Consider the following 23513-nt stretch of genomic DNA (forward strand, 5'->3'; position numbering starts at 1 on the left):
TCAATGTAGGCTTCCTGTGAATGTGGTCAGTGTCCACAGATGACAGATTTGAACGGTGTGCTAGACTTTGTGTCACGAGGGTAGAATACTTGATGCACTTCAGGCAGGACTGGTAACAGGTGAGCCACCATGACAGGTCCCTTTTTTTCTACTCTTCTTTCCTACTCTTAATTCCATCCAGTCTGTGAGACGGGACCCCTTGCTTTCATATAGTTCTTTCCCTGTTCACTAATCCTTCCTTCCTTCTTGTCTGCCTCCCTTAAGAAAACAACAAGAGCAACAAAACAAACAAATGACTGGGCCTCACTATCCCCAACTGACCTAGAACCTCATACGTAGCTGAGAGTTGTCCTTGGATTTTTGTGACTCCTTCCTGGACTTCCGGAGTTTTGGAATTACTGATTTGCACCACCACACCTGATTTATGGTGCTGGGAACCGAACCCAGGGCTCTGTATATGTTAAGAGCTCTTTCTCTCTGCCAACTGAGTTACATCTCCAGCACCCTTGGTAAATCCTTTCTAGACACACCGTCACGGATATACCCAGAGGCGTGTTAATCTCATGGCTATTTCTCAAGCCAATCAAGCTAACAATCGAGATTAATTACCACAATGGCCGTCCTTCCAACTGTAAAAACCAGAACATCAGGGATGTCAAGATGAGCTTTCTGCCTCTCGATCCCCTTGCGACCCATCAGGTCTGTTACCTGGTGGGTGAGTGAGGCTGGACCACCGGATGGGATGGGTTTCCAGTAACAAGGCCTGGTAGTTACAGGACTGTGGCAGAGTGAGGAGAACTTGGCTCTTCACTACTTACTCACGTTCTGAAGCGGGCAAGCATCTTTCACATAGGCGTCCCTATATCTGCATCCCCACACTCTGCCAGTATACTGTGTTCTTAGCTTGCCCAGAGGAACTTTTCCTAAAACGATAGGCCACTCTACCAAGATCATATTGGGAGGTTCAAATTAGAATTTATGGATACTTTCAAGATTTCATTTTGGGTCTCCTTATTGCTCCTCTCTTAACCCAAGCTATAAGTTAGTGTGAGATACTGGTACCCCGACCAGTCATGGCTCAGCTGACCACCTCTTCCCTGTGCTCGGGCTGCATGCTGGAGGAGGCAGGTGGCAAATGCTCTATGTGAAGTTCGCATGTTCAATTCTCGTGGGCTGGCGGGTTCTCTCAACATAGTCTAGAGGACCTCAGATTGCACATGAAGGATGTTCTGAGGATGCTGGGGCAGGCTCTACAAGCAACACTGGGGCAGTGAGGGAATCAGATCCTAATACTATTCTTCTTCTTGGCTCCTTCCTGCTCATCTGTCCTCAGGGGAGCGGTGGCGAGGAATGGCAGATCCTTTAGTAGCTGTGATTTCTCTTTTCAGTAAGTCCTTAGAATCTTCACTGATACCCAGCCTAGTCAGTGGAGCAGTTAGCATGGCGAGCTTAACTCATTACTCATGTCCTGTTCCTTCCTGCGCTCCGTAGTTAGCCTGCAGGCCTGGTGAGATGAGTCAGTAACTGCCATCCCAGTCAGTAGCCTGCAATCGCTGCCATTCTCCCTGGGTACGTTTAGATAGAAGTGTGCATAGCACGTAGGAATGACCAATGCCTCTGGTCAACACTGACCCTTCAGAAAAAGGAGGGTTTCTTTGTAGTGGCTTCTACGGGCTGGAGACCAGCCCCCGGGAAGGGCAGGAGAGTGTTCAGTGGGAGGAGAGAGGGCAGGAGGAGTCATAGCTGCTCTGTTCTAGGTGCTGAGAGAGTCACTTCTCTATCGGCTCTCTGGAACCTGTGCTTGGGAGGATGAACTCAAGGCACTGTGTGCACGGATTCTGAGGGAACCAGGCAGGAGCCTTCAAGACCTGGCTGTTTTTTGAAGAAAGCAGCATAAAGAGAGAGAGACACTAAGACAGAAAACACGAGTGTCTCTAGGTAAGGTAGCTGTGAGGGGTTTTATCATTCCAACAAGAACCTCCTGAGATAGTGGTTAGGAGAATAAGTCACTTTCAAGAGCAGTCTTCCTTCAGGCTCAATTTACAGCATCCTGGGCAAATTATGTCTGGCCACTGGTGTCTCTTTCTTGCCATGGTACAGCTAACCAGCATCAACGGGCAAGTCTCCACTTGATACAGTTCGCTATAAGCCCTGCGCTTCAAGACTCGGGGTCTGTTTCTCCGGTCAGAAAGGTCAAAAGCAGAGTGGGATTTAATCTCAGCCCTGGATGTTGTCAGCCAACCTCTACTCGAGTCTCCCCTCAGGGCTCTGAGGAGCCGTTATGCCATCTTGGAGAGCTTCTGCTTGAGTCCTTCCAGGATGATGAATTTGACTTTTCTTTTGTTGAATTTCACACTTTGGTTCTGGTCCAGTATCCTAACTCCCCTGGGCTTCCTGTCTGTCATCGTTACAAGAGGCAGAAACAGTGTCCACAGAACTCAGGACGCAGTGGAAAAACTAATCTCTGGCATCCGCCTGCTTGGGCCTGCACCTGGCTCTGTATTTTCTAGCAGTGCTGGGTAGTTTTATGGCGGCGTAAGACAAACTAAGGTCATTTGGGAAGAAGGAACCTCAGTTGAGAAATGTTCCCACAATATTGGCTGTGGCTAAGCCTATAGTGAGTTTTTATAATTAGGGATTGATGGGGGAGGGCCCAGATCACCGTGGTTGGTGTCGTCCTTGGGCTGGTGGTCCTGGCTGCTATAAGAAAGCAGGCTGAGTGAGCCATGAGGAACAAGTCAGTAAGCAGCACCCCTCCACAGATGACGGACGGATCAATTTGTGCTTCCAGGCTCCTGCCTTGAGTTGCTGTCCTGACTTCCCTTTGATGCTAGACTGTGATGTGGAGGTGTGGAAAGCCTATTCACCCCAAATTTGCTTCTGGTTATAGTATTTATAATAATAGCAACCCTCACTAAGACACTAGCTGTGATCTTCCAATTCTCAACCTCTTTGCGCCTCAATTTACCCATCTGTAAAATGGTGATGGTAGAACCTACCTCTTTTGTTAAGTTAAATTCACTAATACCCATTAAAAAAGTTAGAACAGTACTTGGAAAATACGGGCAACTTAGCACATGGTATCTTTTAATCCTCCCTTGAAGTAAGCATTTGCAGCATTGAATACAGTGTTTCAAATATGCTCTGTCTCATGAGGCTCTGATATCCTCCAGCTTAACACTATATTTCTGCCACACCAGACTAGGTTTTCAGATCCCTAGTGTTGAAATTGAACTTGCATAACCCAGGTTATTTTTCCATGGAGAGCTGTTAGGCTTATGTCTCCCTTATCCTGCATAACAAATGTTCTGAATTAGAGGAAAGTTCGGTGTCAAGGAGAGCTCAAAGCACCCCTTTGTTTTGGTTCCGAATGCAGAAGAGTCCTCATTTGTACGGAGCCATCCTGATCTCTGCCATTTTGTTGGGGAAATCTGCTCCTTCCAGCTGTTCCCTCCTTTAGAGGGTTTCTTTCAACTCTGCTTTGCTCAGTGTATCTGCTTCTCCCCTGAGTGAAGCGTGTGCTGTTGGGACCTTCTTTACCTTTTGTTCACCCTTTTCAACTTTGAGGTTTCCAGGCTCCAGGGAAAAGGGGCGCAGGTGTTGCAAATATCTCCACTGTGCTCCCCACCTCAGACCTCTGTAGATCAGCAGCATCTAAATCGCCCTGGAGCTTGTCTGGAATGCAGGATCGCAGGCCTCACCTCAGCAAGACCCGAAGATGGTTCCTAAGATGTCCATCAAAATCTGAGAGGCATTGCGTTAGCCCACTAATTGTGTTAATTAGTCAACTTGTCATAGGAATCAGGGGGATGGGGGTGGGAGGTGGGATGTGGTGGTAGGGTTATCCTAGCTTCTAAAGTCATTCTCTCTGTGTGTGTCTTTCTCTGTATCTCTGTCTTCTCTCTGGGTGGTGGGGACCGGGTATGGAGCCTAGGGGCAGGCAAATGCTCTTCTGCCTAGCGACATCCCGGATCCCTGCCCATCATCAGAGTTCTGCTGATCAGGTTCCTGAAGACAGACATCAAACTGTTCTCAAAAATATCTGGTCACAAATTCCCTATGTAGTACTTGGCTATGAACACCTATAACCCTAGCGCTTGGGGGAATGGCAGGAGGATTGTGACAGTGAGCGCTATGCATAGGCAGAGTCTCGAGGAAGATGCTGGGTGTCTTGCTCCAATGCACGCTACCTCCTCCCTGTAGTTGTAGCTTCTCACTGATGGTGGCAGCTTCACGCCCACCCCACCCCACCCCATTCACCCCACCCCACTCCCAGCCTGCAGATGACTTTTTTTTTTCTTGGTTGCTGGAGATTTGAACGTAGGTCCTCAGGCTCATGTAGCGAGGACTTTTACCCACAAAACCATCTTCCCAGCCCCAAAGTGCGGTCAAGGGAGTCGTTCCCTTTCTTCCTGGAAGTACTGGGATTGGATCTAGGGGCTCACGCCTGCTGAGCAAGAACGTTTACTACTGCTCTGCAGTCCCGGCCAGAGCCTGTGAGCCGTTGCTGGCTCATCCTCCCCTGGACAAAACAATCGGCTTTGACTTCTCTGTCATGAATGTCTTCTCTGTGTTTCTGAGCTTGCCGCTTAAGAGAAACTAGTCACCATACAGTATAAGTTCTGCTGGTGGCCTTAAGCTGGCTCCCTTCCCTGCCCTTTGTCTCTCTTCAGAGGTGTTAGGTGGCTTCTCTGAGGCCTTCTCCTGCCTTGCTTCCCCTCCACAGCCTCCTATGGGTCAGGGGTTCTCCTCAGGACCCAGATATATGGAGTCACGGAGAACTGGGCTTCTTCTGGCTCGGAGTAGCTCATTTGAATCACCTTGTGCATCCTTTTAGATAGTACCCAAGATGCATCTTACCTTCTCCCATATCCACTTCCTCCTGCACTTGCTGCCGGGTCCCCAAGTGTCTCTGCAGTGGGCTTGTTAATTGGCGCTTCAGCTGCCTGATTGACTGTAATGGGGGTGAACATTTATTTACCCCAGCAGCCGCCTCTCAGACAGCTGTTAATTGCAGGCATGAGAGAGACAATAATTACGGGATAATGTGTGGCTTTTGTGTGAGTCCTTCTCCTTGCACGTGTCAGCAAACACTGGTGGGTTTGTTTTCTAACATTCGACACCCCTGCTGAGGAGATGCTGCAGCCCCTCACCCACTGGCAGCCCTGTCATCCGGCAGCCCCTTCTTGCTTGCTCCCATCCTTTCCCTTCCCCCTGCCTCCTGCCTGGAACTCAATCAGTTCCTGGGTTAGAAAGTGTTCTCACCATGCACCTTTAATCCCAGCAATCGGGAGGCAGAGGCAGGTGGATCGCTGAGTTCAAGGCCAACAGCCAGGGTTACTCAAGGAAACCCTGCTTAAAAAAAAAAAAAACAAAAAACAAAACAAAACAAACAAAAACAAACAGGGCTGGAGAGATGGCTCAGCAGTTAAGAGCACTGACTGCTCTTCCAGAGGTCCCAAGTTCAAATCCCAGCAACCACATGGTGGCTCACAGCCATCTGTAATGGGATCTGATGCCCTCTTCTGGTGTGTCTAAAGACAACTACAGTGTACTTATATAAAATAAATAAATCTTAAAAAAAGAAAAAAAACCCCAACCAAACAATAAAAATCCAAAACGAAAGTGGGGGTGAGGGAGGGTTTTCAAATCTCCAGTAACTTTGTTTCTGCTGATTCCTATAATACAGGTACGAACCCATTTTTAGTGTTTGTATTGACTGATTCATTGATTTGACTGATCCATTGATTGAAGCGGAATGCCACTTGTGGCCAGCTGAACTCCTGGGCTCAAGACATCTTTCTGCGTCAGCCTCCTTCTTGGGTGCTGGTACTGAGGATGGTTCATGCTGGGCAAAGACTCTGTCACCAAGATACATCCTCTAAATTGGTACTTTTAAAAAAGTGGCAGTTAAACCGGGCACGATAGGATACGCCTTTAGTCCCAGCACTCTGGAGGCAGAGGCAGGTGGATCTCTGGGAGTTTGAGGCCAGCCTGGTCTACATAACTAGTTCCAGGACAGCCAGATGGACCCTGTCTTAAAAATCTTATAAAACCAAAAGGGGGTGCGGTGGTCCTTATCAGCTTTGTCTGAAAGCACGGACATTGTCCCATGTTTCCTTCTGGCTCTCATTATTCTTTCTTCCCACACTTGTAGCTGCGATGAAGCTGTTGTTCTCAGGGGTCTCTTTTGTTTGATGGTTATTTTTATAAAAACACTCCCAGGCGTGACAGTAGTTTATTAGTTCGCCATCTCGAACACCCTTAAATAATTCTGCCTCATTATTGCTCAACCTTCACTTGCAACAAAGAATTTGGGTTGGGGTTGGCAGGATGGCTTATTGAGCACATGGAGAGACATGTTATTAGCAGGCACCGGGGAGGATAGGGCCCAGGCAGGGTTCTGGGTCATGTTTAATCTATGGCTGTAACGGTGCCTGCGGCAAAGCCTGACACACGAGTTTGATTCCTGGGACCTACATGGTGGAAGGAGAGAACCAGCTCCCACAGGTTGCCCTCTGACCTACACACACACACACACACACACACACACACACACACACACACACACACACTTAATGTTTTAAAAAACTGTTTTTCTTTGGGACAGGGTCTCACTGTGAAACCCTGGCCGTCCTGGAACTCACTATGTAGACCAGGCTGACCTTGAACTCACAGAGATCCACCTGCCTCTGCCCCCCAAGTTCTTCATCCCCAGCTCAATGTTTTTACAAAGAAAAAAAAAAGAAGAAGAAGAACTTGGGTTCTTTCCAGTTTGTTTCTGTTATAAATAACTCTGTCCTAAGCAACGTTATACATACCAACTTTTAGCATTATCTCCCTGGGGGAAATTGTGTGGTAAGTCATATTGATCTGACAGCACAGCTGGAAGTGCTGAGGGTACTGTGGAGCTTGAGCTAGAGTCTCCTCCTCCTCCTCCTCTTCCTCTTCTTCCTCCTCTTCCTCTACCACCTCTTCTTCCTCCTCCTCTTCTTCTTCCTCCTCTTCCTCCTCCTTCTCCTCCTCTTCCTCCTCCTCCTCTTCCTCCTCCTTCTCCTTCTCCTCCTCCTCTTCCTCCTTCTCCTCTTCCTCTTCCTCTTTCTCCTCTTCCTCTTCCTCCTTCTCCTCTTCCTCTTCCTCCTTCTCCTCTTCCTCTTCCTCCTCCTTCTTCTCTTCCTCCTCCTCCTCCTCCTCCTCCTCTTCCTCTTCTTCCTCTTCTTCCTCCTCCTCTTCTTCTTCCTCCTCTTCCTCCTCCTTCTCTTCTTCCTCCTCCTCTTCTTCCTCCTCCTCTTCCTCCTCCTTCTCCTTCTCCTCCTCTTCTTCCTCTTCCTCTTCCTCCTCCTTCTCCTTCTCCTCCTCCTCTTCCTCCTTCTCTTCTTCCTCTTCTTCCTCCTCCTTCTCCTCCTCCTCTTCTTCCTCTTCCTCCTCCTCTTCTTCTTCCTCTTCCTCCTCCTCCTCTTTCTCCTCCTCCTCTTCCTTCTCCTCTTCCTCCTTCCTCCTCACTACAGAGTTTTTAAGGCCCTTCTCCCTGCTCCTAGCACACAGGAGCTTTTCCCTGTGGGACCCACCCATTTGCAGTAAGGACTTCATTTCGATTAACTATTGCTACAAAGCAGATAACCCAAAATATGGTGGCTCACAACAATGACACATTACTGCCTTTAGGTCAATGGGCCAGGTCTGTGGCTCTTGCTTGAGATTCCAAATGTCCTTGTTATCATCTGAAGATCCCTCTGGATACACAGACAGAGTGTCTTCCCATGCAACTTGCAGGGGATGCTAGCTGTCATCTAGGATCTGGGCCTGTCATTCTGGCTCCTTGAGAAAGAAGGCTAAGTCACATGATTCCGAGAGGCAGTATCTCATGGGAGCATTCTGGGCGGTAGTGGAGCTCAGTGGTAGAGCACTTGCCCAGCATATGAGGCCCTGGGCCCATCCCCAGCACTGTAAAATGTAAAATACACACGAACACACACACACACACACACACACACACACACACACACACACACACACACACCCTACACCACACCACCTCCCAAGACACCCAAGAGGAAACATCAAGGCCTGCTATGCCATTTTATCTCAGCCACACTGCATCCTGTCTCTTATATTCTCTCATACTGAACACCCGGATGCAGAAAACGAGACATGGACCCCACCTTGCAATGTGAGGAGCTCCAAAGGATTGCAGCCATCTTTGACTTGCAGACTGAGCCATGGCTGACAAGTAGCTTCTGAATTCTTCCTGAATCCACCTATGAGAGGCTCTACCCCTTCACTTCCTGTCTGCTTCTCTCACCCTGTCCTGCTGCAGAACAAGTCTTGCACAGAAGTCCTGAGAATCACTTGGGCTCTCTGGACCCTTCCCTGGCTGCCACAGGAGCCAGGCTCTGTGCTGTGCCCCTCCTCACCATTTATGCTTTCTAGGTTCCAGGGCTGTGTCTCTGTTCACCTTGTCTCCCATAGCTCTTGCCACATGCTACCAGCATTCAGTTATTTCTGGGCTGGGCCTGCTAAGTTGTAAACTCCTAAAGTCAAGGACTCTGCTGTGTTCTTGTTCATCTTTATAACCCACCCTAAAGTCTGGTAAAGTGCCCTGTATATACACAAGGACTTCCATAAATTCCTTTTCCTTGCCCCCTTTGCAAATATTCGTCGTTCCACTGTGTGTTGAAAGAAGGAGCAGATTACCTTGGTGAGGAGCTGGGGTAGGAAGACAACAGACAAAGTGAACGCTTGCTATGCGCACTTACTAGTACTCGATGGGATCTTTATGGTATCATCCCACAATTTGGGACGTAAGCAGCGGGTAGTATCCATGTTATACAGGAGACAACACTGAGATGAGAGGAGTTGCCTCACCTGTGCAGGGGGCGTGGCGAGAAAGACATGAATTCAAAGCTAGGTGTCTGGGACCGTAGAGCACGCACTCTCTCCTGCACACACAGCCTTGTGGAACCTCGGGCTCCCCATCTGTAGATCACATGTTCCCTGTATGATAGGGTGGTTTAGCTGTGCATGTAGTCGGTGCTTCCTGCTCGCTGCCTACTCGCCATGACACCTTGCTCTTAAGCATCTGATGGCCTTCTGCACATCTGGCAGTCTCCATAACTGGTGACAAGGTTGGGGGACTTGTTCTCAGCATCCTTGGTATGAGTGTAGTTTATCAACCCATGATATGACTCCCATGGAGCCCAGGGGTGGGGCAGAGGGATCTGGTTCCTTGGGATTCCCCCAAAGACACCCGTGTCCCCTGTAACCACAGAACAGACAGACAACTCTCTGGTCCCCCAGCAGGGTCCCCTGGAGCAGCTGAGCTGGAGAATTCTACCGTCTCCCATTAACTGCTTGTGTTTATTCTTTTAAAATTAATTCCAGCAAGAGCTCATTAGTTCTCTTCCCTCTGCCTCATCTTTATGCATACCCACCCTGCCTCTCAGTTCTATTCCTGTCTTTCTGTCTCTTTCTGTGTGCTAAAGCACCAGGGACCCCATTCCAAGCCTTTGGGCCCTGTGAGGCCTCACTGGCTGAACCAGGATGCAGGCCCTCAAGGTGACAGCAGCTGCTGGAAGGTGTTTCCTTCATGAGGCCCGTGAGACATAAAATTTCTGTGTTTTGTTTCCTGGTGTCCTTCTGTCTTATTCCCTTGGCTCTGGCAAGACTATTCTCAAACAGGAGACACTGACCGGCTCAGGTGGCCAATGGTCTAGTCTGGGATTCCATTCCTTCCCAAGCTCAGTTCATTTCCGACTGTCCAGCCTAGCCATTGCTACATGGCAGTGCAAAGCCAGACGACCTTCAGACATTCCTCCTTTACAATGTGCATCCTCAGACCCAGCTCTCAATCACAAACACCCTGCTCTGCCCAGCAGGAGACTTGTCTCATGCAGTCACTTGCTTTTGTGATTCTGTTCTGAGTGTCTGGAGTTAGAAAATTCTTGTGTAAAAAGCATTTCTACACCCATGAGGATTGGCTTCCAAGCCCTCAGAGGCTGAGGTAGGTGGCCGAGGCAGCCCAGTGCAGTGTACTTGCAGAGCATCAGGTAACCTGCAGGGGCTGTGACACCGGGGAGGGCGGGGCCTACGCAGGTGCTGGTCTTTTAAAGCCTTGATGTGGATAGGGGAATTCTGTCATGACAACACCCCATGAGCTGTTTCAAACACTCAGTAGGTGGGTCCGGCAATCCAAGGTTTAGAGTAGAGTGAGATAGTCTCTGAAGACAAGAGGATAAAACGGCATAAGATATTAGATGGGACATTGGGAATAGGGTCCCTTGGAAGGACTCTCTTGACAATGGAGAAGATCACAATGTGGAAGCTTTTCCAGTGGAGCGTCTGAGAGATGACTCCTGAAGGTGACCCAGCAGAACTGATACTGGCCAGGCCGAGCAGCGTCTGAAAAGAAGGCCCTGCCCCACCTACTATGCTCTCCTACCCTCAGTGCCTGGCTCCGCTCAGCTAGCTCTTTGGTCCCAGGCAGCTCAGACAGGAAAAGCAGAGGGATGGGTATTGTGTGCATGTTGTGTATGTGTGTGTGCCACAGGACATGTATGGAGGTCAGAGGACAACTTTTGGCAGTCTCTCCTTCCAATATGTGGTCTAGGGATTGCACTCTGACCATCCGGTTTGAGTAATAACACCCTTACCCGCTGACCTATCTCTTCAGCTCCTCTCTGTCTTTTTGTCCTGAAGCCATTTTATCTCTGCTGATCAAAACGTGTGCATCTGCCCAACTCTGCCAACCTTGGAGCCGAGGGCTTTGTGATGTTTTCCAGAATGTTCTTTTGCCTTTACCTAGCTGCTAAGGCAAAGAGCAGAGTAGGGTGAAATGCCCACCGTTCCTTAACAGTACTCTGAGAGATGGGATTCCCTGAGGACTCTACTGCTAAAAACAGCCACCTCCCATCATTCCTTCCAGAGGGGCTTCACATTAGCCTATGCCTGCTAAGGAAGGAGGGGGTGGCTTGACCAGAGCCCAGCTTGGGCCCTGTTCCTGCCTGCAGTGCTGGAGTGAGGTCAAGCTAACTCCTCCCATCCCCCTCCCCTAGCCCAGTGTCCACCCATCCTGCTTTCCTCCCTGGCTTCATCCCACAGACAGGAACAACTGAGTGGAAAAGTGCCTCTGAGCATTTCCTGTATTGCTGACCTACCAAGCCTATGGGAGGTGTGGCTGGAGAAAGCGGGGATATCCACCTGTCTCAGCTACTCACTGGAGGTGGTTCTGGTGATCTTGCTTGCTTAAAGTGGTTACTGTAACAATGTACTACGTCTGGCGCAGTTGCTGGAGGAGTGGAGTCAACTATTTTCATAACAAAGAAATAAGAGAACGAGGCGATGTAGGTGCTAATTAGCCTATTCCAAAATATCCCATTGTTCTCCAAAAGCATATCCAATTAGTATTTGTCAATTAAGAAAAAATAAAGACAGGTAAGATGGCTTAGTGGGTGAAGGCGCTCGCTGCTAAGCCCAGTGATGTGAGTTTGATCCCCAGGACCCATATGAGGGCGTTCTTTGATCTCTATATGTAAAATACTCTACAACCCAAAAATAAATCCAGAATAGCATGCCCAGAACCAGCCTCTGTGGTAATTTAGGAAGCACTGTTGGGTTTCACAGACTATTTGAAGAGTGTCTTGGAGAACCAGAGACCACCATTCATAGTATCAAGGTTTAATAATTTTTACTATTTTTGACCATGTTAGGGTTATGTGCGTGTGAGTACTGCTTCCCATGCAGTTCAGAAGAGGGGTCAGATCCCCTGGAGCTGGAGTTACCTGTGGTTGTGAGCTGCCTGGAATGAGTGTTGTGAACCAAGCTCTGGTCCTGTGGACGAGCAGGGAGCATTGTTAACCCCTGAGTCGTCTCTCTTGCCCAGACGCACAGTCAACTCAGGAAAACTTTCCTAGGCACCTGTCTGAAGTGTGAGTAGTCCATACTGCATGTCCTGCCCAGATACCGGCCATCTGTATCACAGACAGGTTCTAGAAGATTCTATTCCTTGCTACCATCAAACTTAAAAAAATTTCTCGTGGTCAAGACAAGGGCACAGCTGCCTTTCTGTAGAATTAACAACTTCAGAGGGACCTTACATTTTGTTGTTTCTTTTGAAACCTCGTCTTCTTATGAAGTACCCAAGGCTGGCCTGAAACTCAGACTATCTTGCTGGGATTACAGGTGTGCACCATCACTGGAGTAACCAGTGACCAGGAGCAAAATGGTGGGACAGTTGTTTATAAGGCAGTGTATTGCCAGTGAAACCCTGGTGGAGGCCCTTAAAGGTACTTAGTGTGGAAGTGGGTCATTACTTCTCTAGGCCTCAGAGGGAGCAATGGGAGGCAGGCCCAGGCTTCAGGATATGCCACAGCCATCCCTTCCAGGCTGAACCCTGGCTTCTGACTGGAACAGGAGAGATTTGACCGTCACCTGGCTTTGCCTCCCCCTTCAGGATGCATAACCAGATAATTCCCCATCTCTTTTGGATCCTACCCGTGTTTATATCAGCTGAGAAAAAAAGAAGATTCCAGAGCATCCCCCTTACACGAAGCTACAACGGAAAACAGTCAATGTGTCTAAAAAAGCTATGCAAATGTCCGGAGAATATTGTTGCTGTTGTTCTTTGAGCTTTGTATCCCAGGATGGTCTTGACATGTTGAGGAGGTGAGGGTGGCCTTGAATGACCTTCTGATCCTCTGCCTCCCAGGAGCCGAGACGAGGCATGAACTACATGCAGAGCTGAGGACTGAACCCAGGGTGTCAGGAATGCTAGGTCAGAGCTTGACCAACTGACCTACATCCCCAGAGATTATTCTTGATATGGCTGTCGTTCTACAGAAAGAAGCACCACAGAACCTGACTTAGAGCTCTAGTTCCATGGAGACAAAGAAGGGCTGTTGGAGTTTGGGCTGCCTGCTTCTCCGTGTTGCCTGGATGGGCAGATGAACGTTCTGTCAACTCTGAAACACAAATCCTAGGTCCAGGCTGTAAAAGTACAGAGATTTTCTACACCCTCCCTTGTACCAAAGAATGACACAGAGACCTATTATATTTATTAATAAGCTTCTAGCACTATAGCTAGGCACATGCTCATCTATTCTAACTATACTGCCTACTCCCCAGCCATGTACCCCGTTATCTGCTGTCTTAGAGTTTTACTGCTGTGAACAGAACCATGACCAAGGCAACTCTTATTAGGGCAACATTTAATTGGGGCTGGCTTACAGGTTCAGAGGTTCAGTCCATCATCATCAAGGCAGGAGCATGGCAGTGTCCAGGCAGGCATGGTGTGGGCAGGGTTGAGAGATCTACATCTTCATCTGAAGGCTGCTAGCGGAAGACTGACTTCCAGGCAGCTAGGCTGAGGATCTTAAAGCCCACACCCACAGTGACAAACCTACTCCAACAAGGCCACACCTCCAAATAGTGCCACTCCCTGGGCCAAGCATGTACAAATAGACATACCTGCCACCTTGGGCTCACCCTGGCTGCCCCTGCTCTATTTGTGTCCTCAGGGTGACTCTCTCATGCTGATCCTTTCTTCTCTCTGCTTTCCACCTGGGACCCCACCCTCATCGCTGGGATCGCTTTAACTCTCCTGCCCTGCAATAGGCTGATCAGCTCTTCATTAACCAATCAGGGGTGATGGAGAGCAATTTTTGCACAACACTGAGACAGGAGATGCTTCAATAACAACAACAACAACAACAACAACAACAACAACAACAACAACAACAACAACGACGCCAGTGTCCGACTGCAACCAGAACTCTGGGCACAGTAATCAGCATCTGAATACACAGTGCACAAAAACCATTCCCCAACACCAGTCCATCTCTCCCTATTCACCCCCGCCCCTCCACTGTTCAGATCCTTCCCCGTAGAGCTGGGGAATCTCTGGGCAGGGTCTTAGAGTGAGCTTAGAGCCTGGGTGCCCTCTGGCTTGGTCTGCACTTGTCTAATCCTTATTCAGTGGGGCACTGCCAAGCCTGACAGAAACCTGTGCCCTCCTCGCTGTGGGTCAGGGCCTCCCGTTTATGATAACGATACCCTGTGTTTATAGAGCGTCTTTGTTGTTGAGAAACACGGCAGTCTCTCCCTCTGCATGTTCCCATCCTTCTGAGGATGCAGACAAAAGGAAAGGGTCACAGTGACCTTGGGTTACTTTGAAGCATTCAGTGATTTCTCAGAGTTCGTACAGCCACAAAGTGACAGAGCCAGGATTTTCATTTCAGCATCCGGAGGGAAGCTGGAGTGAGTCGCAAGATCCCTTGGCTTGCTGGCACTTCCTCAGTGCCTAAGAGTTAGCTCTGCACCGGCTTGCCCTTGGCTTGGAGGGAGGTTGATTCACCGGGGACCTTGGCCCCGTGGTCCCTGAAGATCAGTGAGAGCGGGAGGTGGATGGAACCCAGAGGCAGTTCTGTGGTGGGGTCATCTCGTGACTGCCCAGCGTGGGCATGAATATGGAACAAGCCCCGTGGTTTGAATACTGTGGCCATGCGTCCCAAGAGGGCGGGCTCTGGGCCAGCTTCTTTGATTGGCTGTTGGGGGTCTGGGGTGGAGCATCTCCTGGCATTTTGCACCTTAGGAGCAGGTGGAGGAGGGCACTTGTGGCTCTCACAAGAGTGGCTTGCTCCGTGTGTGGGAAGCGGACTATTGGCAGCACGAGGTGGTTCTCACACACACTTCCTGGCTGGTAAGGGCTGGGAATACAGGTCTGGGGCTGTTGGGGACCAGGCAGGAGGCTGGCTGACCTGGCTAATGCCTGGGTTTACCTATTCCGGTGAATCCTCACTTAACCACCTCTCTTCCTACTGCTGACCCCCTCTTCCTTCCTCTCTCTCTGTTTTAGTCAATTATTTGCTTAACAAATTTGAACTCCAAAATGTGCCAAACAAGGCACACTTTCTCCTGATCCCTTCCTTCTGAGGACCCGGCTACCTCATGCTCTGCATGTGTTCCGATTTGTGACCCCTTCTCCCTGAGGCTCTAAGCTTCAGAACGCTCTCCCCTCCCTCCCTTCCCGATCCGTAGCTCCAGGAAGTGCTGGACAGGGAGCAGCCTTCAGCATGGAGGGGTGTTTGTTCAAGGTGGGGTTGGCCGTCTTGGCAGGGCAGGGATGGAATACAGGCTTGAGTTCTTGGTTCTTGTGTGGCCTTGTCTTTCCCAAACCTACCCTTCCTCCTGCACCCATGTCCCATCGCTGTCTCCTGAAGGGGCAGAGAGGCAGCGAGGTCTACCCAGCTGTTACAGTTGCTGCTCTGCTGAGAGCGCTCGCCTCAGTACCCAGGAGCAGAGAGAACTCCACCTGGGGCTGGTGATGCCCTCAGAGATGGCTGCTCCAGGGAAGGAAGGGCGGGACCTGCCTTCTGAAGATGATATGCCCAGGGGCTGCCACTTTCTCTTAGGCAGTGCTGGCAGGACCACTGTTGAAGGAGCAGTGGAGCTGTAGAGAATGAGGGTACAAGCTGTGGCACATGCCTTTTAATCCCAGCACTTGGGAGGCAGCAGCAGGCTGATCTCTGAGTTCGAGGTCAGCCGGGTCTACAAAGCAAATCCAGGACAGCCAGAGCTACACAGAGAGACTGCTGAGAGAGAGGGGTGGGGTGGGGGTGGGGGTGGCTGTGGGATATGGTGGCAGTAGTTTTGCCAGGAAGGGAATAGCATCCTGGTTTCTTGCCTCGTGTTTCTAGGAGTTAATTGCATCACGGCCACAAGCTCACAGTGATCTGATTTGTCCTTTATTTTACCTATTTGGCTTCCGAGATGTGTTCTCCAGTGGCCTAGGCTGGCCTGCAACTCTACGTAGCAAAGGATGATCTTGAACTCGTGATTTCTCCAACCTTTCCTTCTTACATGTTGGTATCACAGGCATGTACCACTGTGTCTCACCAGAAAGTCTCACTAAGGTGTCCAGACTGGTCTTGAAGTCACATTTTAAACAGAAAAGAAAAATGGCACTGCATTTTATTTATTCTTTGTGCGTGTGCTCCCGAGTGCACACAGGGCACACATGGATCAGGGGACAGTTGGTGGGAGTCAGCTCTCGCCTTCCACAGAGTGGATTGTGGATTCAGGGGTTACTGTAGATGCTGCTTTCACCGACTGAGTCATCTTGCCTCCCAACCCTTGGACTCTTTAGCCAGGAAGGCCATGGGTTTATTACCCTCCTGTCTCAGTCTCCTTTGTAACTGGGATTACAGGGGTCTGCCATTGGGTCTTGCATCTGATTTATATATTTAAATTAATTTATGTATTTAAATATTTAAAAATATTTTCCTTTTGATTTGACACCAAATAAGAGCCTGGTACTCATCAGTTTGGCTTGGCTGGACAGCCAATGAGTTTGAGGGATCTGCCTGTCTCTGACCCCACCCCTGACACCTGCCAGTGGCAGCCGGGACTCAAACTCAGGTCCTCAGGCTTGTCTGACAGGCCACTATTGACTGAGCCACCCACCTGCTGATTTATATTACATTTTTTTAATTAAAACTTTTAAGCACGTGTAAGAGCAGAGTGAACAATGCCATAACCCTCTTATGCCCAAGCATTTGAAGTAGCTAGCTCATGGTCGGTCTTGCTTTTACTATATTTCCAGTCTTTTCTATCCACTGATTATCTTGAAAAACCTAGACAACTGATTATTTCATCTCTAAAGAAAAGCATCAAAACACCATCACGCCTAAACAGAGCTAACTCTTACCAGTATTCGCCTTTCTCTGTCCGTCATATTTAAAATCATTTTCTTTTTGATTTGACTCCAAGTAAGGTCTGAGCATCACGATGGCTGTCACGGCTCTCGGGTGACTCCTATCTGTCCTGTCTTTTCTTTCTCTCTGTGATGTGTTGCTGAAATAACTAAGTTACCTTTGGCACAGTACTTTCCCTATCCTGGGTTTGGGGACCTAGTCCTCAGCTGTCTCTGTATTACCTGCAAAGGCAGCTTGATCAAGACCAAAGAGTCTTTTGGTCGCTTTACTTGGGTGGGGGGGAGGGGCAGGGCAAGACTCGGTCTTGTGTCCATGCCATCAGGACTCGCTGTGTCTGCTTGTCTGCTTGTCTGCTTGTTTCGGTGGGGTGTCAGAAACCTTGATGATCACTGCCTACACCCATTAATTCATTACAGACTAATTGCCCATTAATTATTCCCTTTAATTAGATGTTGCTTCTTTGATTTCACAGTAAGTGATCACTTGCTTTGGAAAGAGGCCTCTTCCTCCGGGAGATGTTGTAGAAGCTGAGACCAGAGGCTCATTCCCACCCATTCTGGCCTCTGTAGGTTGGGAAGATTGGAGGAAGGGGGACACAAGTGTTAGGTCTGAAGTCTAGACCCGGTCCTCTGCGTTGCTCTTCAGACAAATGTCAAGTTGTAGTACTGGTGGAGGAAGTCAAAGCCCAAGACATTCTAAACAACATTTCTAGTTAGTTCTGAAATACAATTCAGCTACATTTAATTAAATTAATGATTAGACACGAAGTTCCCCTTACTGTCCATATCCTGTCCCTAGAGATTTCTGCTACCTGTGACCTAATCTACAGTTAATAAAGGATGTGTGCATGCATGTGCACTCTCTCTCTCTCTCTCTCTCTCTCTCTCTTTCTCTCTCTCTCTCTCTCACACACACACACACAGAGGGGGTGGGAGGGGGCTTACTTGGGTGTGGCATACTGTTTTACGACTTTCTAATTTTCTAATTACTTGGTCTTGGGGCCAAAAAAAAAAAAAAGCTAAATTCTGCCTGCCTTAGTTATTATAATAATGTTATTATAAATATTTGAGATGAGGTCGCACTATGTACCCTGGCTGGCCTGACCCTCTCTATGTAGGAGAAGCTGGCCTTGAACTCACAGAGATCCACTTGTCTCTGCCTCCTGAGTACTGGAATTAAAGGTGCCCACCACCACACACTGTTATTTTATGACCACTAAATAAAGAACTCAGCAGGTGCAAGGGACGCCATAGTGCACCTATTTGTTCCTCATTGTTATGTAAATCTTCTCTTGGCAATTGGCACCTGAGAGGTTGACAGACAGCAGTTGGTTGTACGCTATGGAGACTAGAGTCTACCTTCTTTACTTTCTGTCCCTCACCAAGGAGGTCCATGCAGAACTCAGGAGCAATTTGTATTCTTTTCCTCCTGGCCATCGGAAAGTTAACGCCAATTTTTAGGACAATGGCATTGTGTCTAAAGAAGACAGGGTTCTTACTCTCTGTGTTATAGTGAGTGAAGGCTATGACTGTCCTGGGTCAGGATCTGGCTGCCCCGCAGCTGCCGTGTCCTTTTCTGAGGAATGGGATCAAACAGGGAAGGAGTGAGGAGGACCAGTGTTTAGCTTAGACCTGCTCCTGGTACATTTCCATCTTGGAGGCCTGGGCTGTCTCTTACCCTCGAGGAAGTCCCCTGAGGTTTGGGCTTGGAGAATGGGGTGGATGAGGCTCCTCCCCAGGAGAAATTGAGGTCCCCGAGGCCTGGCTCAGCTGTTCACCCATCTGCCTTTGCAGATCGAAGATGGAAATCTGTGGTAAGAAAATGAAACAACAAACTGCTGGGCAGAAAAGGAAGTCAATCAAGCAGAGGCTGTCAGTACCTCCTGGAGTTAAATGGGCCAAAGGCTCCAGCCAGGAAAAGTATCAGAGCTCAAGGACTCTTATAACCAACCAGCAGCTCCTTCTCATTGGCTAACCCTGCGCCTTCTCACATGCTGGCCGCTGGAGGTACAAGGTGGGCCTCAGGAGGGAGACAGAGAAGCAGGGAGAAGGACAACACCAGGAGGGAAAGAGAGAACCCGGGCGGAAAAGAAGCCTAGATAATGAGGGAGCCCTGACGCTACTGTCTCTAGCAATCCGGGAGGGAGAGTATGTATTGTGAGCAAGTGCAACATTGTATTTCTCTCTCCCTGGGCTCCTGCCCAGAGCATCCTAGAGCTGCTTCTTCAGGGAGCCAGCCATGTGACTCACATATGTGAACAGAGAGCCCCGAACTTTCTATCCCAGGCCAGGGAGAAGCAACAAAGGAGCTGTTTTACCTCATCCTCCTGCTGCAGGCTGCTGTGCAGAGCTGGCTATCACCTGGAGGGTTCTCTGCCTGAGCACAGAGCTTCAGGGTGTGAGCCATGGGCAGGTCTTGACTCATCTGTACCCATAAGGGAAGAAGGGAGCTAAATGGCAGTAATGGGGGTAAGGAGGCTCAGTGAGGTCAGGCTGGACTTGTGCTCAGGTGCCAGTACCTAGCTCAGTCCAGGGAAAGCTCTCAAGGACTGTTAGGGAAGGCGTGAATGGACAGATGAAGAAGCTGGAAGGGGGGCCGGTCCTTAGGTATCTGGCAGCCAAGGCAGTTGGTTAGTAATGTGCTCTAAGCGTAAACTGAGGTTGACGCAGCGCAGCATGCTCTGTTGGGGCATTGCTGTTGCTTTTGGCTGTCCCTGTCGTCACGTCGTTCGGGTGTCCACTGGGTGATGTGGGAGGGATAGTGATGTGCAGAGGCAAAGGGGAGCTTTATTCTTTCAGACTTTTTAAGGCCACGTTCCTCCTGTCTGGCCCAAGAACAGGGTAAACCTGCTCTAGGGACAGGGGATCTGGGTGTCCACGAATGCCCTTTGGTTTTCACAGGCTCAAGGACACAGTTGGAGCTCAGTTCCTTTTCAGCTGGCAGGAGGAGGCATGGAACTGGAGCTGCAGAGAAAGTTGGCCACCGAGGGGCTGGACACAAGTGCTCAGCCTGCCTCAACAGCAGTGCAGAGGAAAGTTAAGTGGACCCAAGCTGGGGGCAGCTCGGCTGCTTGTGCTGGACTCCGAGGGGCTGGACATGGTGAGGAGCTGTGCTTACTGTAGACAGAGGGTCTACATGCTCACAGTAGCCTGCATTTGACTTTGATAGCTTGGCGTGGCTGTTGCTACTTCTTCTTGTGGTTTTCTTCCAGTATTTGTTCTCTAAGATCCTTGAGGGACCACGTGGACATGTGGATGCCCAGTGGCCACCCAACACCCAGCTCAAACGCTATTGTAGCGTTTGCACAAACCACTCTAACAGTCGCCAAAAAGATCTTTCTAGAGCAGTGGTTCTCAACCTCCCTAAAGCTGCCACTCTCTAATACCTCATGTTGTGGTGACCCCCCGGCCTTAAAATTATTTTCATCGCTTCTTCATAACTGTAATTTTGTTATTGTAATATCATAATGTAAATATCTGATATGCAAGATACCTGATATGCCTCCTCCGTGAAATGGTCATTTGACCCCCCAAGTAGTCAACTATCTCGTCAGGTGGGGTTGTATGTGCCCTAGGACTCTCAGGACAGGCATTTGGACGCAAGGCCTCCCAACTCTGGGGACAGAGTTCTAGATTCGTCTGAGCAAGAAGAGCCCATGTGGTTTCCACTAGTTCTTTATCAAACAACCCAGAGACATTATCAAGTATGAGTCATTTAATGGGATAACCAAGTCATCCTGGTTTGTTCAGGACTTTCCTGATCAAAGTCCTGTGTGTCAGGAACTCCCCTTAATCCCAGGAAAATGGAGACAGTTAGTCACTGTCTAGAAATTGTCCTTCAGATAGCCCCTAGCTCAGTTTCCATTTCTGTTTTGCTCACTGAAGGAAAAAAATGTCTTTTTACCACGTATTTTCTGTCTCCCGTGAGCTGACCTCAGAGATCTGGACTCACCGATGGACAGGGATGTTACCTACCCATGATGCTCCACACAGGCCTTTCCTGTCTTCCAGGAGCTCTGTGACATCCACACAGCTGCATTCGACAGCATTCGGGTTAGCTGAGGCCTAGTGTGGAGCAGGCTCCTGCCTCTCTGTGGTGGAGCATGCCAGTCAAATCTATATCCGAGTTTCTTCTCTCCGCAATGATGCCAAGTGTCTTCTACTCATCTGATTTCCAGTCTCTTTTTCCCAACATGCTCCTAACTGTTGTCCAGGGGTCACTTTAAATCACCAGGCCCAGACTCCACTTCCCAGTTCAGCACCTTAGACATAAAGCCCTTGGCTTGGGGCTTTCTTTTTCTCCAGAGCGTTTTTTTTCCCCTTCATTCTTAGCTCTCTCAGAGATTCTTTTGTTGCTGTTGTTTTTATCAAGGGGATGGAACCTGGGGCCTTTTCCACTGAGCCATGATCCAGCCTATTTGGCTCTTTTTTCTGTCTGAGCAATGACTCAATTTTCTTGTCTTGGTGTCTGTTCCTTAGTACACTTGTGATTGGGCCCAAGAGTGGCCAGAGCTCCAGTGTCCTGTTCTTTGGCCCTGCCCTTCCTCTCTTATCCCATAAAGGGGTTATTCACGACGTAGCCTCCTTGACTTACCCTATTTATAAGTCTCCGTAGCGTGTCTTTGTCCCTAGCGACAAACACTAACCGGCCCTCCTTAATCCCATCTGCTGCTTCAACATGTGCAATCCTGAAAATAAAAAATACCCTTCCATCGATGCCCTCAGGTCCACAACCCTGAGTCTCTTAGGGCTGCTTGCCCATCACGAGAGTGAGAACTGGCCCACGAGGAACTGACCCTCAGGAAGCTCCGGCTTCTAGTGGTTGGCCTTGAAGGAGGCTCACAGTGTCTGAGGAAGTACGGCTGGGTTACACTGCAATATTAAGGTTAGGGTGGAGGATGAGGGCTCCCACAGAGCCTCGGGCTCAGGCCTCCTTTAGTTTTCAGTTACTACACTCGTGATCGGAACCCACGCATGTCTGGCCTGGCATTTCCTCACACTTGGCTGCTGGAGCCACAGCCCAGCTCCGAAGCCTCTCAGCCCGATCGCTGCCCACACCCTGCTCTGCCTGGAAGAAGGGCTTTAGCTTCGTTTCGTCTGTTTCCTCCCTCTACACAGAAGGCAGGTGGCCGCGTGGCGATCTTACTAGGCCACTGAGACAGAACTCGTTGCTTTTAGGATGACACCCCACACAAGCACGTATTCTGTTGCAGTTAGATAGCGTCTGTCTACCGTCTGCCGTTTGTCTGTCCACAAGTTCTCTCCATGTGTGACAAGCACACACCGCGCCTTTGTTCTGGGAATTCGGGGATGATTGTGGCAAAGGCTTTAGGCTCTTAACAATACCTGCTTTACCTTGACTTTCTCTCTGCCTCTGTTGATATCACAGAGGCAGTGGGGGAGAAGTGGGCCTCACTTGGTCCCATCCATCTCTCCAAAGCTCTCAGCTTCATGGTCTGGGCCACAGGAGATTGGCTGTGGACGTCATGTGGCCTGAGTTCTCTGTATGCCCAAACTGGCAAGCAGAAGGCACTTGGGCAGAGTCCTTCATCTTTCTGGGCCTTGGTGTTCCTGTCTTTCCAGTCCCCTAACATCTTCTGCCTGTCCTGTGTTGTAGGAGTGACTGCACCGTCAAAACGAGATGGGGATGCCAGTGTGCAAAAGCAGAAGTCTTTTGTAAATCGGGTGCTTGATGGAATAGAGAGGAGACAGTCCTTGGGAGAGTGCAGTCCAGGCACAGAGCTGAGCTTCTCCCTGGAAATGGTCTGAAGATCACTGCTTTGAGCGCAGGTCTCCCAAGGGACCAGTGTCTGGTGCCCAGCATTTGCACAGTAGACGGCTGGTACATGGCGTAGGCCTCTAGTTAATGTTTGTCAAATGGATGCATCACATGACAGCTCCAGACACGGTAAAGGCAGGAGGAGATTAAGTTCTGTGGAGACACAGACGGCAAGGTCAGGCTCGGACACAGACAATGAGGGAGGGCTTCCTGGAAGAGGTGGCTTAGATTTAGGGTGGGAAGAATAATGTATCCTTCAGGAGACACTACAGGATGGATGGGCACAGGCAAAATCCCAAGAATGGAGGATCTCTTCTGTGCACTGGGGCAGGAGCGGCCAAACGAAAGGGACGAAGGCATACGGATGAGATTTACATGGGCAGCAGCCACTTAGGTTCTGAGGGAGGAAAATACAGAAGAGCAGAGCAGCGGCCGCTACAGTGTGAGGAGTGTAGCTATGGCTGGTGGGGGGTGATTTGGGGGAGCCCCTAAGGCACCATGGTATGCTTCTCCCACACTGATGGTTCTTAGCAGTGACCTTGGGGAAACCACCTGCCGAGTCCCCAGCCTGTGCCTCACACCAGTGGCACTGACCAATGGCACTGTGACCCTATGAAGGCTGGGGCAGCGGTCTGATGTGGAGTCCAGTGGCCTTTTTAGACAGGGTGGGAGCCTGGCCATGAGCAGGAAGCGGGAGAGAATTCCCAGAAGGTCACAAGGTCCTAGAGCCAGAGGTGAATAGATCCTCATTTTAAGCAGGAAGACTGGGTGCACGCAGGCAGTTGCAATTGAGGTATGCATCAGGAGGTTAACCAGATTAGGAACGGGTAACCAGACAGACCTGGGGTCCTATGTAAGCTCTGTTGTCTGCTGTGTGATTTCGAGCAACTTCCCTACCTTCTCTGATATCACTTTTTTTTAATCTATAAAGTCAAAGTAATAAGATTTTGCCAAAAATCTAACTAAAGCAATGAGGACGGTGCCCCTGTACACGTGGTAAGGAGCTGGGGTGGCTGGTGTTTTCAGCCT

General features: G+C 49.5%; 2 protein-coding genes across 30 annotated transcripts in view; one reads left to right on the forward strand and one right to left on the reverse strand.

Moving 5' to 3' along the window:
* Window positions 1–23513, forward strand: part of Plekha6 (pleckstrin homology domain containing A6) — a 140263-nt gene that overhangs the window by 25562 nt on the left and 91188 nt on the right. For 2 of the 29 annotated variants that reach the window (XM_087581168.1, XM_087581170.1), the window contains exon 1: window positions 14425–14692. In XM_087581168.1, coding sequence (XP_087437294.1) covers window positions 14454–14692 — 239 coding nt within the window. In that variant the 5' untranslated portion in view covers window positions 14425–14453. 29 annotated transcript variants of the gene reach the window in all.
* Window positions 6737–8603, reverse strand: LOC148001610 (uncharacterized). The gene has a single exon (XM_087581949.1). It carries the CDS (start codon window positions 7588–7590, stop codon window positions 6802–6804), a length of 789 nt encoding a protein of 262 aa, XP_087438075.1. The 5' UTR covers window positions 7591–8603; the 3' UTR covers window positions 6737–6801.

This window comes from Rattus norvegicus, chromosome 13 (genome assembly GCF_021556685.1).
Source record: "Rattus norvegicus strain SHRSP/BbbUtx chromosome 13, alternate assembly SHRSP_T2T, whole genome shotgun sequence".
In the NCBI taxonomy this organism is placed as follows: domain Eukaryota; kingdom Metazoa; phylum Chordata; class Mammalia; order Rodentia; family Muridae; genus Rattus; species Rattus norvegicus.